Here is a 21158-nt window from a genome sequence, read left to right as displayed (position 1 = left end):
AAAATCATCCAAAGAAAAAAAAAGAGAACCCTAGTGAGTTAGTGCTAATGATTTTAAAGAGGAATTTAGAAGGAGAGTTAGTTATTATGGAAGAAATAAATGCTAAGAAAAATATGGGCAATTCTTGTGATGGGTTTAACAAAGGAAGGGGGTATTGAAATGGGGGGCTTCATCAGATAATGAAAGCAATGGTCTAAGTGTGTTTGACTATGATGGGGGTTTACTATTGTCTATTGGATGAAATTAGGGAACAATATGGATATGATTCTAATTCCGGTGATAGTTTAGGGGACTTATCATATGTACACCCATCTCTGGAAAGATTGGAAGGGGTCTCTTTATTTGAAAATGATGATTTGGTTAATGAAATGCAGCGCAAGGATGGTATTTTACCAACACCGGTGAAGGAGATTTCAAGGAAGGATTTTGAAGTTCAAGTTCTCATGGATAAATTGGAATTAAAGTTTTGTGATCCTGGGGAAAATGAAGTGCGTCTTGATGGGTGTAAAAACAGAGCTAAAAAGAGTCAAAGAGAGTCAACTAACTCAAACATTTCAGTGAACTATGAAGGAAAAGGATTGAAGAGGGGGTTCCTCGTTTAGTTGTTAATTTTACTTTCTTTCTTTTTTTAAAAAAAATTTCTTTTATTCTTTTATTTTTAATTTTTTTTTTTTTTTTGGGATGGACTTCTTGTCCTCTTCCATTGTAACTTCTCTTTCTCTATCATCTATCCTCCTCCGTTGAAACTTTTACTGTTCCAAAGTCAAAGTCACCAAATCTATAGGATGTAGAGAAATCCTTTCGAGATGTAGCATGAATGAAGGCACCACTGTCAATCACCCAACTGGTCTCTTGATATGCAACATTTATCATCTCATCATCATAAACAATGAGGAATTCTGCAGGAGTAGTGGTAGCAACTCTATCATCACCATTTTTGTCATCTCCATTCTTTGCTCCCTTCCCTTTCTCATTCTTGTTTTCTTTCTTCAATTGTCTGCAATACTTCTTGATGTGTCCCTTTTTCCTGCAATGATGACACTCAACATTTGTAAATTTGTTGGACTTGCTTCTACTGTTATCTCTATTCTTCAGACCTTTGCTCTTACTTCTCCCCCTTTTTTCTATAACCAAGATCTCTGACTGTGAAGAGGATCCATGTGTTTTTCTTCTCATATCTTCATTTAGCAAACAACTCTTGGCCATATCCATTGTGATTACACCTTCTAGAGCGGAGTTAGACAATGAAGTTCTAAGTGTCTCCCACGAGTCCGGTAATGAACCAAGCAACCATAACCCTTGTATCTCATTATCAAAATTAATACCCATTCCAGCCAACTGATTAATAATTATTTGGAATGTATTCAGGTGATAAGATAAAGGAGTCCCGTACTGGTATCTCAAAGCCATCATTTGTTTAATTAGAATTTCTAGTATTTCTAGCATATAACTATTCAAGATTACTCCATAGAGAACGTGCATTTGTTTCTCCACTAATATGATTCAAAACATTATCATCTACTCATTGCCTGATATACCCACACCTGTCAATGTAACGAAATCCATTCCACATCTGACTTTTTTTCTAGTTTTTCAGCACTAAACACTGGTAGGTAATAATCTTTCACATAAATAAGATCCTCCATTTTTCCTTTTCATATGTGATAATTTGAACCATTGAGATTAATCATTCTACGAGTATTTGTTTCCATAACTCAAACTGCCAACATGACAATCTGTCAACTTGGCTCTCATACCACTTGTTAGGACCGGAGGAGCCCATGAGTGGGCTTGATACACATGGATGAACACCCACTTGACTCAAAAGCTAAAGCCTATTAGGACTTGGGCCCAACCATGTATATAAGCACCCATCATCTACTCTAATTTTCCAATGTGGGACAAGCTCACAAGTGGAATTCTTAATAAACCAGCCTCATTCATACATAGTAAATCTCGTTACTTGGTCTAGCGAAATTTGTTTAAATCTCGCTGGACCAAGTAGCGAGATTACATCAGAGTCATTCTAGAAAATACTTTCTAGAATAGGGTATTATTTAATATATATATTTTTAAAAAAATTGGGAAAAAACTCTTAAAATTGGCCATTGAAGTCCAATATTATAAAACTGATAATGAATCCTGCTGGCGAGCCACCTGCGGATGTGACACTGACGATGGTCTACATGAGAGGTGATGGAATTTTTCAAATGGTGAAATGTCATGTTCCATGCTATGGAAGTTCTCACTCACTTTAAATATATTTATTTTAATTATATTTAAATTTATATGATTAGTTTATTTTAATTTTAATTTTAAAGTGTATAAAATGAATAATTTAATAAAAAAAATAGAATATTAAAATATTTTGCAACAGGTTGGCAAAACAATTAAAAATGAAAAAAATATGATTTTCAATTTTTTTCGCAAATAACTGAGAATTGTTAACAAAAACAGAAAACCAACAACACAAATAACTGTGTTTTTATAATTTGTTTTTTCACTACACAAAAATAGAAACAAAAAATAGAAAACATCAATGATACCAAATAGGCCCTAAAGTAAGTCATATATTTTATTATGTGTCTTTATTTTAATTAAATTAGGTAGTTATAATTATTTTTTTGTATAACTGTCAAAATTATAATAATTCTACCATATACATTTGGTATACCTAATAATTTCTCTTGTATGCAGACCTAACAAGGAAGGAAAACTTATAAAGAACAACCATTGTAATACAAGCATGGTGTTAGTATTCTCCCTTTCGGTCCATTTCCATTTATAATACACGGGTGATTTTCCAACACTATGCCCCCGTTCCAATTAAGGATTTTATTTAAAGAAAAAAATTTAAGAAAATAAAGAAATTTATTTTAATTGTGTTTTTCTCCATATAAATATTACTAAAATAAAAAATTATTCTAATATAAATAAAATTATGAAAAATAAAATGTTTAATTAATGATGTTAAAATTAAATTTTGTTTATTTATTTATTATATTTTCTTGATAATTTAGTATGAAAAGGAAAATTCTTATTTTTTAAATTCCAAATAAGAAGTAAGAACTATATGTTTTCTGCAAGTTCTATTATGAAGTGTAAATGATCTCTATTGATCCATTTTGTCTTCAAGTGAATTGTTGGATCCTACTAAAAGTTATGAGATCAATTGCAGCAATCGAATCAAGCACTACGGATTGCATAAATCAACGATTAATTACAACAATCAAGCCTTAAATCAAGCACTACGAATTGCAACAATCAAGATTAATTGTAGAAAGTCAAGCCTCATAACATTCCATATATAGCGCCATTTACTTTTACAAATTGAGTGTAATTATTTTGTAAAAAGTGCATCAGATCAATATAATTTTTGCCCCTTCGTTTTGCATTTTTATCATGGTATCATAGCAACCCCTTCGGCATCTCTGAACGCTTCCGCAAATACCATGGTTGCACCACCTAACCAAAATCCATCCCAATTAATCAGTGATCTCACTTCACCATATTTCCTTACTGCTGCCAACAATCCTGGAGCAACCTTGGTTCCAGAACTCTTCACTGCGGACAACTATCCCTCATGGCGATGTTTCGTGTGCGTGGCTGTCAACGCCAAAAATAAACTTGTTTTTGTTGATGGCACTCTAACAAAACCTACGAATCGTTCCATTGCTACAATGTGGGAGAGGTGCATTGACATGGTCCTTTCATGGTTACAAAAATCCTTCAAAAAATATCAAAGGCAAAGCTTGATATTTTTGTTAGAATCCCTCTTAAGTATGGAAAGACTTAGATCACTTATTCTCTTAAAGAAATCACCCACAATTGTATTGCCTCAAGCACGATCTCATTAATCTCCATCAATATTCCATGACTGTTACAACCTATTATAACATCATCAAAGGGATCGGGGATGAATTGTAGACCGTATAGGATCCTAATTGTTGCACATACAGTGCTCGAAAAAAAGGCTACAGCAAGAGAAAACAAAGAACGTTTATTCTAATTTCTCATGGGGCTCAACAATTCCTTCAACAACATTAGGAGCCAAATTCTTGCTATTAATCCCGTACCCTCCATCGCTAAAGCCTATGCTACTGTTCATCAAGAGGAGACCCAGTGCCATCTTCGTCTCCCACTCCTACCCATACCTGATAGCACTGCTATGGTTGTTACTTGATCTTCCCATTAGACCTCCAACAAAGCAAGAAATAGGGAAAATATGTGTAAAATTAGGGAAAAGATGTCACTTGATTGAGAGCTGCTATGAAATTATTAGCTACCCAGCCCACTGGAACACCTCCAAGCCCAAAGAGAAGGCCACCGCTGCCACCGCCTTATCCGTCTTAGCCAACACAACTTGTTAACCATCCCACTTGGGAGTATATAAAGTCAGAGGGGGGGGGGGGTGAATGGACTCTTTTCGTATGTTTTGATTTTCTTTACAAAATAAAACTCTTGGCAAGATCGCAAGAAATTATATCACAATATATATAACTTAAATCAAGCACAAGACAAATAAAGAGAAGGGTAGGGAAAGATTAACACTGAGATATTTTCATGGTTCAGCACCAAGCCTACGTCCATGCCTTAGCACTAAGCCAAGAATTTCATAATCTACTAAGCAGGATCCTCCTTCACTGGTGGAGAGCCTTACAACTCGTGTTGACTTTTTGAGTTTGATCCATGTTTTGATGCTGACAAAGCACATGTATCTTATGTGTGCATTTAGTGTGTTAACAGGTTTACATGTCAACACGGACATAAGATGCAGGAGAAATGGAAGCAAATACAGAAGTTAAAGCCTACATAACATCTTGGCGTATTCCATGAAGAGAAGAGTAAAAAGAAGAAAAAGTTTATTCTTTATTGTAATTGCATTTAAATTTTTATTATTATTTGGTCTGTAATAATGCATGCATCCACATGATATGTTTGAATGCTTAGATGGCCATAAACTAACCTTAAGAGACCTTACCCTTCAAAGACAAACTTTTTTTTTTTTTTCTAAAAAGACTAAAATTATACAAAAGGTTTAAAAATAAATTAAGGTAAAAAATTAGGGCTTACAAAGACTTCGTTCAACTAAGGTCGACCGACGTTGGATTTTTGGGTTACTTTAATAGCCCCGGTTGACTGACCCATTTTGGTTATAAACACCTCGGTCGAGCAAACACACTATTGGCCAAAAAGTCAAATAGTTGACTGAAGCCTCAGGTGACCAAACCAAAAATGAATGTAGCTTTCACGGCCAACCAAACCCTGATCATTAACTTTTCCATTGTCTCCGAGCGTCTGAACTTATAGCTCAAAATCACCCCAGGCGACCGAATTGTGAGGTACGACAAATCGAAGTAGTGAACCAGGTGCCCGAACCTACGAAAGTTGAGTAATCGCCTTGACTTCAGCGAACCAGACTCACCCATAGTCACCCGAACCCAATATAGGTTGTTTCTATTCGAGCGACTGGCCCTAAGGACGAGGCGATCAAAACTCTCGGGTTGGGTTATTTTTTCAGCACTAATCACGTCTTAATTTTAATTAAACATTTTTTAAAATATCGAGCATGTCCCCTACGGTCATAATTTCCTAAAAAACTATAAATACGCCTTTATTTGCTTTGATTAGTAAGTTTGATTAATCTCAAAATCCACTCAAATTATTTTGTTAATCAAATTCCCCCAAACCATTTTTAATGCAAAAATCTTTTCTTTGGGGCAAAATATTTTAAACTCTCTCATTCTCTCTTTCAATCTTTCTTTTGAAAAATATTTTTAGAAGAGAGTATTTTCTTTTGGGCATTTAGTTTGTATCCATAGCATATTTTCTCACTCAAGCTTTTTTTTTTTTGTTTTTAAAATCACTTGGAGAGTATACTTAGGGTTTCTCCTATATTTTCTTTGAAAAATATTCTTGTGGAGAAATTGTTTATGACATTGTGAATCTTTGCACAACTCATTGCAAAAATTTATTAAGCTCACTTGTGCTTATTGACAAAATTCTTTTTGAGCTAAAAACCCTAGATTTTCCTATATCTTTTATTGAAAAATATTTTGTTTGAGAAAATCTTATTAGGGTTTATATCTTTATGTGCTTATCATATACATCTTTTTTTCAAAGATTGAAAATAATATTTTGAGTAAAACACCCTTAATTAGTTCGTGAGCATATTTCATATCCTTGGAGAGTACATTTTGAGTTTAAACGTGTACATCTTTGCTTGTATTTAGAAGCATTTTATTGTGTACAAAAATATTTTTCATGTATTGGTTGGGTTCATTTCGTAAATTGAATTAGGGAGTCTCAGCCCCGTAAGTTAGACCGGTTGGGTTCAGCTGCAGAAATTGAACTGGAGAGTCTCCGCCCCGTAAGGGAGACAAGTTGGGTTCAGCCTTGTATTAATTAAACTGGGGTTTATCTCACCCTGTAAGAAGGGGTTTTAACGATTTTTGCTCTACCCATTTAAGTGAGCAGGGTTAGTGTAATCCTTGGGGGGGATGCCCAAGGCGTGGGGACGTAGACTGGTTTGGCCGAACCTCGATAACAAATATCGTGTGTGTCTTTCTCTCTTTCCCTATCTCATTTAAATTATATTACTTTAGTTTCCGTATGTGTATGCTTGATTATTTACTGTTATAATTATTCACATGCACACATTTAATTTAAATGAGATATGTAGCACTCGTGTATGTTCGCATTAATTGGTAAATCATTTTTCATACACGCTTTAAATTAAAATGGGATATCATGTGATGCACATATGCAAATATTTAACTTACAGTGAATGCCATATTTTTTTTTAAGTATTTGCTTACTTGATTGATTGGCGGAATTGAATGCTTAGATAGACCCTAGGTTGTGCAATACCGTTGTCATCTGGTTTAACTCGGGAATAAATTTTTTATACCCAATTCACGCCCCTAGGGATCACACCATTTCCAACAACTTGAGAACAAATACCTACACTTGAGAACAAATTCCTACTACGCTCACCAAGAGCCTTCACCAAACGGTTCCCAAAGAATCTTCATAATAAGATGATTGATTACAACGAAAATGTGACAATTGGTTTTTGGCTACTGCATTTGAAGCACACTACCTAATTAAGAAATTAGAAAAACCATCACTAATAGTCTTGACCTTTCTCCCCGTCAACAAATGCATTATTAGTGACAATTTATAAGAACCGTCATTGGCTAATATAAGACTACTAGTGACGGTCTTTCTCTTCAAATATTCTACTTAAGGACATGCTCTTCTCATTGTACTTTATCTTCAACTCATCTAGATTCTCATTTGTGGTGTCAAGCACACTGCTAGGTTAGCCACAACATTATTTCTATCTTGTTTTACTAACTACACAATATCAATCAGCAACTGTTTTTATCTATCCATCCACTACTACAAAGATAGCCTCTTAGCCTACTAGCCTTGCTGAATTGTAATCATCTTCACGAGCAACCAACCCATGCATAGATATTTGAACCAAGCTGTTTCTTTCATGCATCCCATTCCTTTTTAGTGTGATTAGCAGCTTCAGAAGATTGATCTCTAAAACTTGATATATTACATTTAAAAACCAATCCAATCATTACAAAACTTCACCAGAGCTCCCCTAGTCTGTACTCGGTCATTCAAAAAGGTATGAACTTCAAGAGGTTTAAATTTAGAGAATCTTTTCAACCAATATTCACTATCAATGACAACTCTTCCATCTTTTTCATCCACTATGTTAAGAACAATCCCAGTCCATGGCCAAACATATATATATATATATATATATATATATATATATCATTCTGCTCTGGAGTTTGAGAGATATGGGTATTGGTTCAACATGGCGACGTGTTTGGTCCGACTCATCAGCTAGGTCAGTTTCTCGGCCAGTCAACAAATGCATGCATTAATTATTAGTGACATTTTGTAGTGGTGTCAGTCAGGTCACTGACTAGGTTAGCAGCCACAACATTATTTCTATCCTTTTTTGCTTCCTGGACAATATCAGCAACTATTTTTATCTATCCACTGCTACAAAGTCAGTCTTTAACTAACCGACCCTTCTGAATTATAATCATCTTCACAAGCAACCCACCTATACATATTTGAACCAAGCGCACTATTTCTTTTACATGCATATCCCATTCCTTTCTACTGTGATGAACAACTTCAAAAAATCTCTTAAACTCTATTACATTTAAAAAAATCAGTCTAATCATTGCAGAACTTCACCACAGATACAAGACTCATACAAGACTATTAGTGACAGTTCAGAAAAATCGTTTCTAATAATAGAATATTAGTGATAGTTTAGAAAAATCGTCGCTAATATTAGGATATTAGTAACTGTTCTTACAAATTGTCACTAATATTGTTAATCTTTTCCCCAGTCAACAAACGCATTATTAGTGATGGATCTACAAACCTTTTCTAATATCAGACTATTAGTCACGATTATGAGAACCATTACTAATAGTAGAGTCATTAGTGACGATTTCTCAAAACCATCACTAATATTGTTGACCTTTTCCCAGTCAACATATGCATTATTAGTAACGGTTCTATAAACCGTTACTAATACAAGACTATTAGTGATGATTTTTTTATACAGTTACTAATAATGCACTATTAGTGACGGTCTATGAACCATCACTAATAAGGGTACATTACTGACGATTTCAAAACGTCACTAATACCTCAAAAACGTAGCTAATATTTTCTCGAGATAATTTGAACGTGAAAAGTGGTTTCCCACAATAGCTTGAGTGGGAAAGTTGATTTTTAGTGACGAAAGTATTAGTGACGGTTTCAAAATATCAAAATGATGCTAAATAATATTATGACTTTCCTATCTACAATCCAATAATCAACAATATTGAAGTAATTTCCCAATCTAGTTTAGAAGAGGATGATGAAGACTAATCCGTACAAGAAGACAAACAGGCTAAGCTTAAAAGCCAAAAAAAAGAAGAAGAGGATTTATCAAAAAAGAAGGATCTCCAAGAAAATTATTCATTTGGCGAACATCTACTTTAAGAAAATGAAGACAACTGTTTTGGAATCAAGTAGCAAGGCGCGTGTGGAGAAGGCAGTTAGTAAATGACCCATGTATAATACCCTAGGAAGATATTGTTTTATCATCTCTAATGGCAAGTGTATGTGTTAGTAGTAGTTATGATCCAATGAGTCAAACAAGGATAACAATAGTAAGTAATGAATCTTTATTGGATGATAAAGAACTCTCAAATTGGGAATTACCAGTTTGTGACAAAAATACTATTTACAAAAATGCAGAATTCTTGATTTTAAGTTAATTATAGGACAAAAAATGAAAGAAATAAATGTTAGATTTGTAGACAAATCTTACGGTAAGAATTTACTTTCAAAAAGTCTTTAAGAAATTATGTCAAATTAGGATACAATGATTGATACCTTTGACAAAAGTAGGATTGAACAATGCTTTGCTAATTTATTTTAGTGACGTTAGAATCCCAGATTATGCAAAATCAATCACAAGAATGACAGAAACCTTCTTAACAAATGAACTAGTATGTTTCAAATGTTATCCAAGTTTCATAGTTCGACTCAATGTTGATGACCATAAGAAAAGTGTCTATTGATAGATACCCAAACTTACAATTACAAATTCCTTTAATGATATGATAATTTTGGAACAAAATGTCTCTTTTTTTGAATGGTTTAGAGAAAGAGATACAAAATACAAGAATTATTTAAAACTCTAAATTGTCTCCCTTCAAATAGAGAGGAGGGAAGGACTATGGAGTGTCTTCATTGTCAAGGAGTAATAATGAAAATTCTTTTTCCTAGGTATTCTAATGGTAATGAAAATACTCCTTTACTTTTGCTTCTTGTTTTTTGACTTTTGTTATTAAGTTTGCCTTTTTTGTGCCAAGAGAGAAAAAGTGAAGTAATTACAGACCCAACACAACAACAAATCCAAGTTTTGGTAAGACAGAAAGAAAGCTTAGGCAGATTTTATTAGAATGTACTCGTTATTGGTAATGTCATGGCAACATAGATACGTCCTTCTCAATTCTAATTAAAAGGAAAGATTTGCTAGCTCATCAAGAGTCTTGAAACTGTAACTTCGGTACAGGGCGTAATTACAGTGGTTCCCCAGATATCCACCTTTTGAACATGGCAAAGCATTCCTTTGGTTTATACTCTGCAGGTGTGTGGCCTGCTCCCTGCACAACACAAATAACTAATTAAAATTCCCCTCATCTCGCTTCTGCAGATCCATAATTAGGGAATAGCACTCTTGCCTTGACAGTTGCAAAAGTCAAACCATTTGAGTATTCTCTCGAGTATCTGCATAAAGAGGAGACAGAAGTTGAGTAATCATCTTATATTTAGAAATCCAAGCACACCCAACACAAAGCCTTTAACATTGATATCTCTTTTCGGTCATAACCCTACCCTGCAACTTGACTATCAACCAACCACGGCCGCCAGTCATCAACGATGGAGAACTTAAGGGATCTAATCCATGATTGGGTTGCTGAGTATGGAACTAGCAAGTCATGATCACCACTGCAGCATACGTAAAAGAATCCACTGTTAGGCAGTGTGGCTTGGAATGAAAGGATTTACGAATCACATCATTTACAGTTTTCGTTTCTGGTTAAATCTGGTTCTTGGTGTGAGAAGAAAGAGTTAACTAGACTTACAATTCTTTGGGGTTCTCCTTTGGATCATGCCTTCTTTCGTTTTTTTTTTTTTTGTTGTTTATTCACTTGCTGCTTCGCTCGGTTTTCTTGCTTCAATCATCGGTTATATATATATATATACACCCAGGTTCTTTTGGTTTATATATATTGTATCTTTGGGTGTCTTGGTGGATATTAAGCACTCATATTTTGATCCGAACTTCGGGACTTCTGCCGTGATTTGAACCTCTGGGTGACTTGCATCTTTGACTTCCTTTTGTCGTGTTAAGTTTCTTATGTATTTCTTGGCGTCTTTTGGACAGTGGGAAGATGCTTTACTACAGTTAAACCCGTGGCCAAAGTATACGTAATGTTTATAGGAGGCCATACCAGAAGGGCAAAAATATGAAGTTTCTTCATAAAAGTAGAGCTGAACAAATTGCTGACACCACAAAAGTTCACAAGAAGAGAACTTCTATAGAAATTGCAAAAATAAATAGAATTATAAGAAAAAGGAAATGGCTCCATGTAAAATAATACTGCTTGATGCTCTGGGCTCTTTTATAAGTTCAGGGCCTTGGGCCAACCAAACATTAACATTATGTTTGAACGAATTTGTATAAACTATATACTTTGCAAGTAAGAAAGAATTGGATAAAAATGGGCGCAAATGTGTCAATTGATTTATTTATATTCTCAGACCATTTCACTTTTTAATCCATCGCCAACCAATTCCATACCACAAACCAAATGTGATGCCAGTTTGAATAAAGCTCAAACTTGAATGTGTGCGTGCGCATGTGTGTGTTTGGGCATTGGGTGTGGACTAAAAATTTTTGTTCACCATTTAGAAATGTAGCAAAAAACTTTTCAAATGGCCATAATGATTTTTTTTTTTTGAACAAATATAAATCTCTCAAAAGCTTAGGGTAGCCAAAAGGATTTTCATCAAATGAGTATGCCCCTCTTTATCAGACAAGCTTCTGTCATCCCTCATTCTATAATTGGTTTCACATCAATAAGAATCCAATTTGTTGATTAATAAAGAAGAAAGTTTTGTATGCTCTTCTCAAATGGTTGATATTTTGGGCAACTTTACAGGTTAAAGCAGCTAACAAAAGTAAAGCGTAGAGAGGTTTGAAGCTAAAACCTGTATATAAGAGCTCGATAACTTCCGGCGGCCAGAATATTTTGATGATATGCAGTAGAATTCCAAACCTCATGGACATAGCCTATGCCTTTGTTGCACCTGTCCCATATCCTTACAGTTCCTCCCTGATTTTCATGGGAAATGTGATCATTATTTTTTTGAGCTAATCATATTTACTAGGCAACATTACTCCCACCTTAGCACGAAGTGCCTCCTGGACCGCAACATCATTTGCCCAAATGTTGCAAAGAAGGTCGACGTAATTCTGCAGCAAGTTTCAGTTAGTAGAGCAAAAGTTTTAATATTTCAATTTAAGGATCTGTTTGGTGGTGAAAAATCATTTTCATTTTCCGTTCCAACTTTTAAAGAATTACAAAAATGTCACATTGCTTTCTAAAGTTTTCAATTTATGCATAAGAAGCCTCGAAACATTATTGATTATTAAATTTGCAATATAAATGTTATAAAAATACAGAACAATGTAGCATGTAATTCTTTGACAAATCAGAAAATAAGAGGTAAAAAATTATTTATCATAAATAAATATTGCCCAAAAGAGGGGTAAATATAAGTGCATAAGCATGTATGTGCGCAAATAGAGGGGTCGATAGGGAGATGGGTTTACTCTACACTCGACTTTAGGAAGTGGAGGTTGAGAAAGAAGGAACTCTTCATAGGTCTCTTGGAGGAATTGGCCTTCATTTACCATCTCATGTCGCAGCTTAAAAATGTTGACACATTCAGGCTCCAAGATATTAGGGGCATTTAGTTGTTTAGTACACTAAACCAAAGTAAAAGCCACTTTTATCATCAATTCCAGCAAGAATTCACAAATTGTAGCAATAAAAAAGGATTATATATATATTATTATTGGGTCCAAGTCTCACCTTTGTGATAGCTTGAAGATCCTTCACACACTCTGAATTTCCCACATCTACATTCACATAATCTCCATTGCAACTTCTTTTGGTTGACTTAGAAATGGACAACATAGGTAGTTTTTCAAGCATGGATTGCACACAATAAGAGAATATGTAATGAAAACAAACATAATATACTGATAGCCTGTTTGGTTGGAGAGAAGTAGAGAAAAGAAAGAAGAAATTTATAGGAGAGGAGAGAAAAAAATTTAAAAAAAAAAAAAAGTAAAAGAAACTTACAGAAGAGAAAAGGAGAAAAGCTAAGACACTAGTATCTCCTCTTTAATAAGAAAGAGAGTGGAAAGAAACATTAAAAAAAGAAAAGAAAGGAAAACCAAAGTCGATATTTATTTATGAAAACGTCGCCAACACTAAATTGTCTAATAGTTTCTATCCATCTCTCAATTTGCACAAGAAAAAAAGTAGTTCATTAACTTATGTCATATGCAGTATAAGATACATCTAAAAGATGCCTAATTACCTCATAGAGCTCATCAGAAATAAGTCCCATATTATGTGCATACATTACCCTTGAATTTTCATCCAGCTGCACATCTGTGGCGGGGTTCCCAAGCAAATAACCCTAGACCAAATTCATTAAACATCACAGCTGAAAAGAATATAAAACTCCAAAAGAGAAATATCAGAATCAGAGATATATAGAATGTACTTTAAGATTGATGGGCGGTTCATGACCTGCCTCATTGCCTGCAGCATCACATATAGGAAACCATAAGTTGGTCATAAATAATGGGGAAAAAAAATGCTACTGCTACAATCTAAGAAAGTTGAGTTCCACTGACCATCTAATATTTGTTGGACAATGATTGGAACAATTAAACCACAGAATGAGCCGCCGGCGATATAGAGTGGATTTTCGAGGAATTGTGGGTGTTGGATCAACCACTATTGAACAAGCGAAAAGAAAATGTGCATAATTAAATGAAAACATATCAAGTAGTAGTAGGATGCTACAAGGACTTGGATAATATTGCCTATGTTGCTTCTTGCTTGTTCATCATCCATGCCTTCTTCCTTGATAATAATACTTTTACCTCTTAAAAATGTTGCCTACGCTGCTCTTGTCTAGGCTCCATTAATATTTAATAGCACACAACAAAGAATGGAATAGTAGACCGAAAAAGCACAAAGAGAACGGGAAATGTACTAATAGCCTGCTTAGTTGTGGAAAAAGTTCTGGTTTCTATTTTCAGTTTCCCAACATTTCTATAGAAAACATGGAAAACAATAAAATGATGTTCTAAGAACAACCAGACTTTGATCATATTTTTCATTTACATTTTTAGTTTTTAGAAGAACTACAAAAATTCCCCCTTCCCTTGGCAGTTTTCTAACATTTCTTCAAAAAACATGGAAAACCATTAAATGGTCTTCAATATTCCTACACAAATATTGGAAAGTTGAAGATCAAGATAGAATTTTAGTAATTCTTTGAAATTTTGAAATGAAAAATACAAAACTTTTCCATCAAATTAAAATTAATACAGTCCTTAGGATCCCCATGATATTTAGTGTCATGGAAAAGCCCTTGTATTCCACCGTCCATCCATTCGATCTGTTTAAATCATATTTTAGCTATTTTTTGAATAACTAGACCTAAAATCATATCAACAAATGTGTGAATATAATGAATAAAATTTTCTTCAAATGCTCTCACACCTTTCTCAAAAAATTGTATCCATGATCAACCATGCTTTTGTCTCCGGGCTTGAAACCTTCCAAGTTCCTCGAGTATGAGAATCCGGTCCCCACGGGTGCATCTAAAAATATTACACTTGAAACCTGCAAATGCATCATTTTTTCCATAAGATAATACTGGAATAAGACAAATGACGAAGAAAAGAGAACCATTTCCAAGTCAACTGACCTCAAAGATTATTAATTTAATTATATAACACTGGATTATATGTTAAGTACTAATTAAGCATGGGATGCACCTTTGACCATGAGTGTGGATTCAAGACCCATGTCGGTAAGCTACCATTGTAATCCACAATGTTAAAGTGGACAGGACCTGCAAAAAACAAAAACGTTGTAAAAAAGGCAAGGGGTGTACTCATTTAATCATCCATGACAAAAAGTGTTTAATAGGTACAGTTTTCTTATACTATGGTTTGCTACCTTTGGAGTTGTTTTCTTTCTTGGTTTACTCGATTTTTGATAAATAAGGGGAGTTGAGTCTTCTTGTTTTGTTTTTGGGATGGTACAGTTTTCTTATACTATGGTTTGCTACCTTTGGAGTTGTTTTCTTTCTTGGTTTACTCGATTTTTGATAAATAATTGAGTCTTCTTGTTTAGTTTTTGGGATGCTGTTGTTGGGAGCTCTATGCATTTCTTTGCATGGATCGATGGTTTTTTTTTTTTTTTTTAATAATCAAGGACTGCAGCCACCATTGCGCCACTTTGGACGCAATGGTGCGGCACCAAACCTGGAGGGGGGTGAAAGTAGCCCGTCCATTAAAGCACTTTGGGTAATTGACCAACATAATGCCTCAAGGGAGAATCAAAAGCAATAATGGAAATGACACGGAATGGAGAAAGCGGTTTTTTCAAGCTATTTTGGAAATGGTACGAACAATAGTGTGGAATTAAAAGCAATAATGGAAGGAATTCGTTTATGTAAATGACTTCATTATTTTCATGTCATTATTAAAAGTGACTCGCGAATTGTTGTTGATTGGTTTTGGAAAGGTAAATGTACGTTGTGATATTTTTGGGATTTTTGGGAGGAACTCGTGGCGGAGCTAGAAGGAGTGAACTTCATGGTAATCCATCAATATAGGGAAGGTAATAGTGCGACTAATTTTCTCGTTAAAGAATGAGAAATGGGAAATAATGTCATGTAACGCCCCAACATTGGTCTGCCAGGGAGCACTGCATCTCTCCTCCTCCACTTGAACCAGACAATAGGGGGGCGGGCCTTATCGAACTAATGACTTGCCCCACAAACCAAAACATGTCATTTTCAGTGTGTTTTGTCCTCACCTACACACTTTCTGAGAAAACTTCCCAGGTGGTCACCCATCCCAAGATTGTTCCAAGCCAAGCACGCTTAACTATGGAGTTCTTATGGGAAAGCTTCCAAAAATAAAGGTGCACCTTATTGATATGGGTAGTAACATCTAATCTTTTAAATTTTTCATCCATAAGGGATCACATTCTCCCCCACTTATAGAACGCAACGTCCTCGTTGCGAACCCACATTTCCAAACTCAGGCGATGTGAATCTCATCACACTTTCGGTTGGGTGTTGGCTCTGATACCATCTATAACGCCCCAACATGGGTCTGCCAAGGAGCACTGCATATCTCCTCCTCCACCTAGACTAGACAACAGGGGGGCGGGCCTTATCGGACTAATGACTGGCCCCACAAACCAACACATGTCCTTTTCAGTATGTTTTGTCCTCACCCACACACTTCCTAAGAAAACATCTCAGGTGGTTACCCATCCCAAGAATGCTCCAAGCCAAGCATGCTTAATTATGAAGTTCTTATGGGAAGACTTCCAAAAAGAAAGGTGCACCTTATTGATATGGGTAGTAACATCTAATCTTTTAAACCTTTCATCCATGGGTAGGGGTGTACACGGTTCGGTTCGGTTCGGTTTTTGCCAAAACCACCAACCGAACTGAACTCCTCGGTTTTCAAAATGACTAAACCGAAACCAAACCATACACCGTCGGGTTATGAACAAACCAAACCGTAAATTTTGTGGTTCAGTTCGGTTATTTTCGGTTTTACTAAATTTTGAACTATGAAACAACTTGAACCCAAGTTAGGCTGCATCAACAGGCCACAACCCATTTTATAACTCATGGGCCAAGGCTTTACTTGCAAAGCGTAGGATCCAAATAAAATATATAGGGTGGGGATACTTGTATTCTTCCCATTCCCAACCGATGTGGGACGCAGGAAGAAAGCACGGAGCACCCTCTCCCTCTCTACCTCTGCGGCTCTGCCTGTCTCTACTTTCTTCCTCTGTCTATACCTCCCTCTCTACCTCCGCCTGTCTCTGCTTTCTTCCCCTTCTTGTGGTTCCTGCTCCTGCATCTTTCTTCTCTCTGGTTTTCTGCATGAGAAGGTCGCCGCCCACCGGGAAAGGCTGCAGCCTGCAAGCTAGATTGTTCAGCGAGGCTATCTCGCCGGAGTTCATGGAGTTGGAGTCGTCGAACATGTCAGCGGCAGATTTGAAGGCCCAAATGGCGTCAAGCTTGGAAAGAAAAATCTGGTGTTGAATGTTGATTACCCAGATCCGAGGATGCAAACAGTTTCGGGACTGGTTAGAGTCCATTCCAGATCGAAGATGGAGATTGACGATTAAACCTAGAAGAACTACTATAAGCACTTGAACTATTCTGACTTTGGTAGGCGGTAGCCATGGTGGATTCGGAGGTGGTTTCTCGCCGGCGACTGGCGATCCAACAGGCAGCATGATCACTATTATATAAAATTATACAATTATTATTTATGAATCCAGTTTTCAGTTTTTTCGGTTCGGTTTTGGTCCAAAACCGAAACCGCAAACCGAAAAACCGAACCGAAATGTGTTTCGATTCGGTTTCAGTCCGATTTTCGGTTTTTCGGTAACTTTTGTACACCCCTATCCATGGGGTATCACATTGACATCTACGAAGAACAACATCTTTTACCACATTCTCTAAAAGGTATACTTCGGATGGATAAGTTGGGTCTCACTTCTTTTCATCGTTAGTTCAACTCTCGAGTTTTTCTAGGTCCGTTTAGACTTGTTTCTTAGGTAGCATTGTTTGGATTTGTTGTATTGTTTTTTTATTTTTATTTTTTTTAACTAAATTAGGGCGGCATCTTCAATTATTTATTGATATACACTCACTTTTGGTGGAGGAATACTGTGGTTACAAGACAAGTATTGGGAGATTATCAATAAAAAAGACATTAAAGGCCTCCAAAAAATAACACCAACAACCAACCAAAATAGGATTACAAATCCAAACAAAACTAAATAAGAAACAAATCTAAACAGGCTTAGGAAAAAACAAACATAATATGGTTGGTTGTTAATCTTATTTTTAGGAAGGGTTTTAATTCATTATCTGTATTAATCTCCATTTTGCTTATCTTGTAACTACGGTTTTCCTCTGCCAAAAGTGAGGGCGTATCAATAAATAAATGGAGATGTCGCCCTTCTTTAGTGAAAAAATAAAGAGAATCAAACCTCTTACTTTGGGTTCACCAAAGTTACAAGTCGCCCTTATCACTTGAGTTGACCTAACTGAGCTTTGCATGGATCGATGTTGTTTCTTTAAGAATGTGATTTTATTGAATACATGGATCGGCATCATGTAAGTAGTTGTTGAAATTTGTTTTTTGAGATATATAATTGTTCATACAAAAGTTTAATGACAACATTTTCTTTAGGTTTTTTTTTTTTTTTACATTCGAATTTAAGAAAATTTATGCCTGTTTTAAATGAATATGTTAAGTTTTTAATAACATGTTTCTTTATTCTTAAATCCATCCTATTTTGTTAGGCAAAATTATATACCACTTTGCATCTTTTTTGTGACGTCTTTTAGAATTACAATAAAAACTGGTTAATAAAATTTAATTCATACACACACACACACACACACATATATATATATATAGCAACAATTTTGTGAAATAATTATTCATGAAGAGAGGAATGAAATAATATACTGTAAAAAATAAATTTTGAGTGAGAAGACCAGCTCCAAAAGATAATCTAAATAGTGTTACTCATATACATACATATGGACTAGCTAATTTAATATCTTATTTCATTTTTTTTTTTAATTTTTTCACTTATTATGTTTGTAAAATTATTAACAATATTCTACAGAACATTATTCAATCAATTTTTAAATGCATTGATAATTATTACTTTCATGCCAAAAAATCACTGAATTTTCTAAAACTCTTAATATTTCTCCAAAACAATGATTAATTAATAATTATGTATTTCCCAATAAGTTGATATTGTTTTTAATTCGTCATTTGGTTGAATTATAACATCACGGTCTAACGTGTAACTTTCAATTTTAGCCCCTCGCATCTTTAACTTTTTGATAAACTTATCTTTTTTGTACATAACTATTTTTTGTATATTTAAACAAAATTAAAAATTGTGATTACAAATAGTAGAAAGAAAAATTTAGACATAAAATTATTGATGAAATATATAAATTATAAGTTTTGGAACAAACCATTTTCAAAAAAATGTTAATTAGTTCTTGAGAACCATTATGTCATAAAGTATTATTCATTATAGGACTATGTATGTACTAAAAAATTAATAAATGATTAGAAATAAAAAAAAATTAATGGGCGACTTGTGACTTTGATGACACCAAGTTCAAGGGTTCAATTCATTCTTCAGCGTTTACCCCAGTATATTACCATGGGTGCGTTAATGAGCATACGTCTTTCACTCCCTCGGGTTTGGTGCCACAAAAGTGTCCAAAGTTGCGCGATGATGACTAGAGTCCCCGAGTTATAAAAAAAAAAATTAATAAATAATTTGCGAAGAGACAAAGAAACGACGTCACGATGACCGAATGACACAATATTAGTGTACTAATTGTAGGCATGTTGCATTTTACATAGACATGTGCATGTTATATATATATAACATGCACATGTCTATGCAACATGCCTAACATAATATGAAAAGTTATAGCAAATTCAGATAAATAGATCTGTCTCAAAGTGGGGGGTAGGGGACTACAACTTGTTGGATCAATGACAGCCACAAACCAACCTAAATTCCCTCCTTATCTAAGTGCTATAAAAGGATGGCTTTGTACACATGTGAATTACCAAATAAACACACATTAATAAATAATAAGGTCGTATTAGGAAGTATGAATTTTAAGTCTTGAAATTTCAAGTCTTGAATTTAGATTTATATGGATTTGTACAAAACTCAAAATAAGTTTTTATTATATTTTTCCAAATTCAAATAATTTGAAATCCAACCTCCCCCCCACATGCAGGCTTTTCCTTACACTTAATAACTGACTACCAAATTCCTATTAGTTTATGCTCTGTGGCTTATAAAATTTTTTCCAAGATTATTGTCTTTAGACTAACCGAGGTTGTTGATAAGTTGGTCTTGCATGAACAAGGTGCTTTTATTCCTGGGCGAAGTATTTTTGAAAATATTACACTGGCTCAAGAAATGGTTCAGTCTTTGCACAAAAAAATAGCTGACGGCAATGTGATAATAAAACTTGATATGGGTAAGGCTTATGACAGAGTGAATTGGAATTTTCTTCTGAATGTTCTTAAGGCTTTTGGTTTCTCTAAGAGGTTTTTCAAGCTCATAAAAAAATGTGGAGTCCCCATGGTTTTCTGTTTTGATGAACGGAACCTTTAAAGGGTTTTTTCAATCTACGCGATGTTTGCGGAAAGGGGATCCACTCTCTCCTTATTTATTCATTATAATGGAGGAGGTTTTGAGAAGGTTGCTTAGGAAAAACTATGAGACTGGTCGGACTGGTAAATTTAATCATCTGATTGGGACCCTATTGGTTTCGCATTTGTTATATGCGGATGATATTCTTATTTTTGCGAATGGTAGGAAGAGGTCTATTAGAAATTTAATTTACACTCTGAAAAGATATGAGAGGTGGTCGGGTCAAAAAATCAGTGAGACTAAGTCAGCATTATTCCTTTCAAAATACATTACTCTCACTTGGAAGCATGGTTTATTGAGAATCACGAGTTTCATGGAAGGTAAATTCTCTGTTACATATTTGGGTGCGCCTTTGGTGTCTGGAAAATTATCTTCTAGGACATTGGAGCCTCTTGTGGAAAATATTAGAAAGAAAATTGCAGGGTGAAAATCTAAGTTGCTCTCGCAAGGTGGAAGATTGATTTTATTAAGACATGTGTTGTCTAGCATGCTTATTCATTTGATGTCTTTTATCAAGGTTTCGAAGGTCACATATTCTCGCATTAAATTTCTTCTTTCTAATTTTTTTATGGGGAGAGGTGAAAGATAAAAGGAAGATTCATTGGCGCTCTTGGGGGAAAATTTGTAAACCTACCTCGGAAGGGGGTTTGAGCCTGAGAGATCTTAAGGAAGTTCAGAAATTTCTTCTCATGAAATTTGCCTTCAGATTGCTCACTTCTAACAATCTGTGAGCAGATTTTTTCACAGCTAAATATTGCAGAAATGATCATTTATTAATAAGGAATGGGAGACCAAATGACTTTCAATTTTGGAACACAATTATGGCCACAATTCCAGAAGTTATGGATAATGTTAAAATTTTGGTGAGAGGTAGGAACTCTTCTTTTTTGTTTGACAAGTTGCTGTCATTAGGCCCGTTATCTATGAGCACTGAGGATATTTTGAACAAGAAACTGTGTATTAAGGATTGCTGGTTAA

General features: G+C 34.9%; 1 protein-coding gene across 2 annotated transcripts in view; it reads right to left on the bottom strand.

Moving 5' to 3' along the window:
• Positions 1-9962: 9962 nt before the first annotated feature.
• The window catches only part of LOC131150695 (serine carboxypeptidase-like 7), a 73181-nt gene continuing 61985 nt past the window's right edge, over positions 9963-21158 (bottom strand). The window contains exons 3-14 of one of the 2 annotated variants that reach the window (XM_058101569.1): positions 14699-14775; positions 14421-14543; positions 13544-13646; positions 13411-13448; positions 13222-13323; positions 12708-12794; positions 12446-12541; positions 12017-12085; positions 11821-11945; positions 10441-10554; positions 10287-10332; positions 9963-10208 (exon numbers count right to left, since the gene is read on the bottom strand). In XM_058101569.1, the coding sequence (XP_057957552.1) occupies positions 10125-10208; positions 10287-10332; positions 10441-10554; positions 11821-11945; positions 12017-12085; positions 12446-12541; positions 12708-12794; positions 13222-13323; positions 13411-13448; positions 13544-13646; positions 14421-14543; positions 14699-14775 (1064 nt within the window). In that variant the 3' untranslated portion in view covers positions 9963-10124. Of the gene's footprint in view, positions 10209-10286; positions 10333-10440; positions 10555-11820; positions 11946-12016; positions 12086-12445; positions 12602-12707; positions 12795-13221; positions 13324-13410; positions 13449-13543; positions 13647-14420; positions 14544-14698; positions 14776-21158 lie in introns of both variants that reach the window. The other variant, XM_058101568.1, reaches the window with a different exon arrangement.

The sequence above is a fragment of the Malania oleifera genome, chromosome 3, assembly GCF_029873635.1.
Source record: "Malania oleifera isolate guangnan ecotype guangnan chromosome 3, ASM2987363v1, whole genome shotgun sequence".
Lineage (NCBI taxonomy): Eukaryota > Viridiplantae > Streptophyta > Magnoliopsida > Santalales > Ximeniaceae > Malania > Malania oleifera.
The sequence above is the reverse complement of the archived record's forward strand: the minus strand, read 5'-3'. Positions and strand labels throughout refer to the sequence as shown.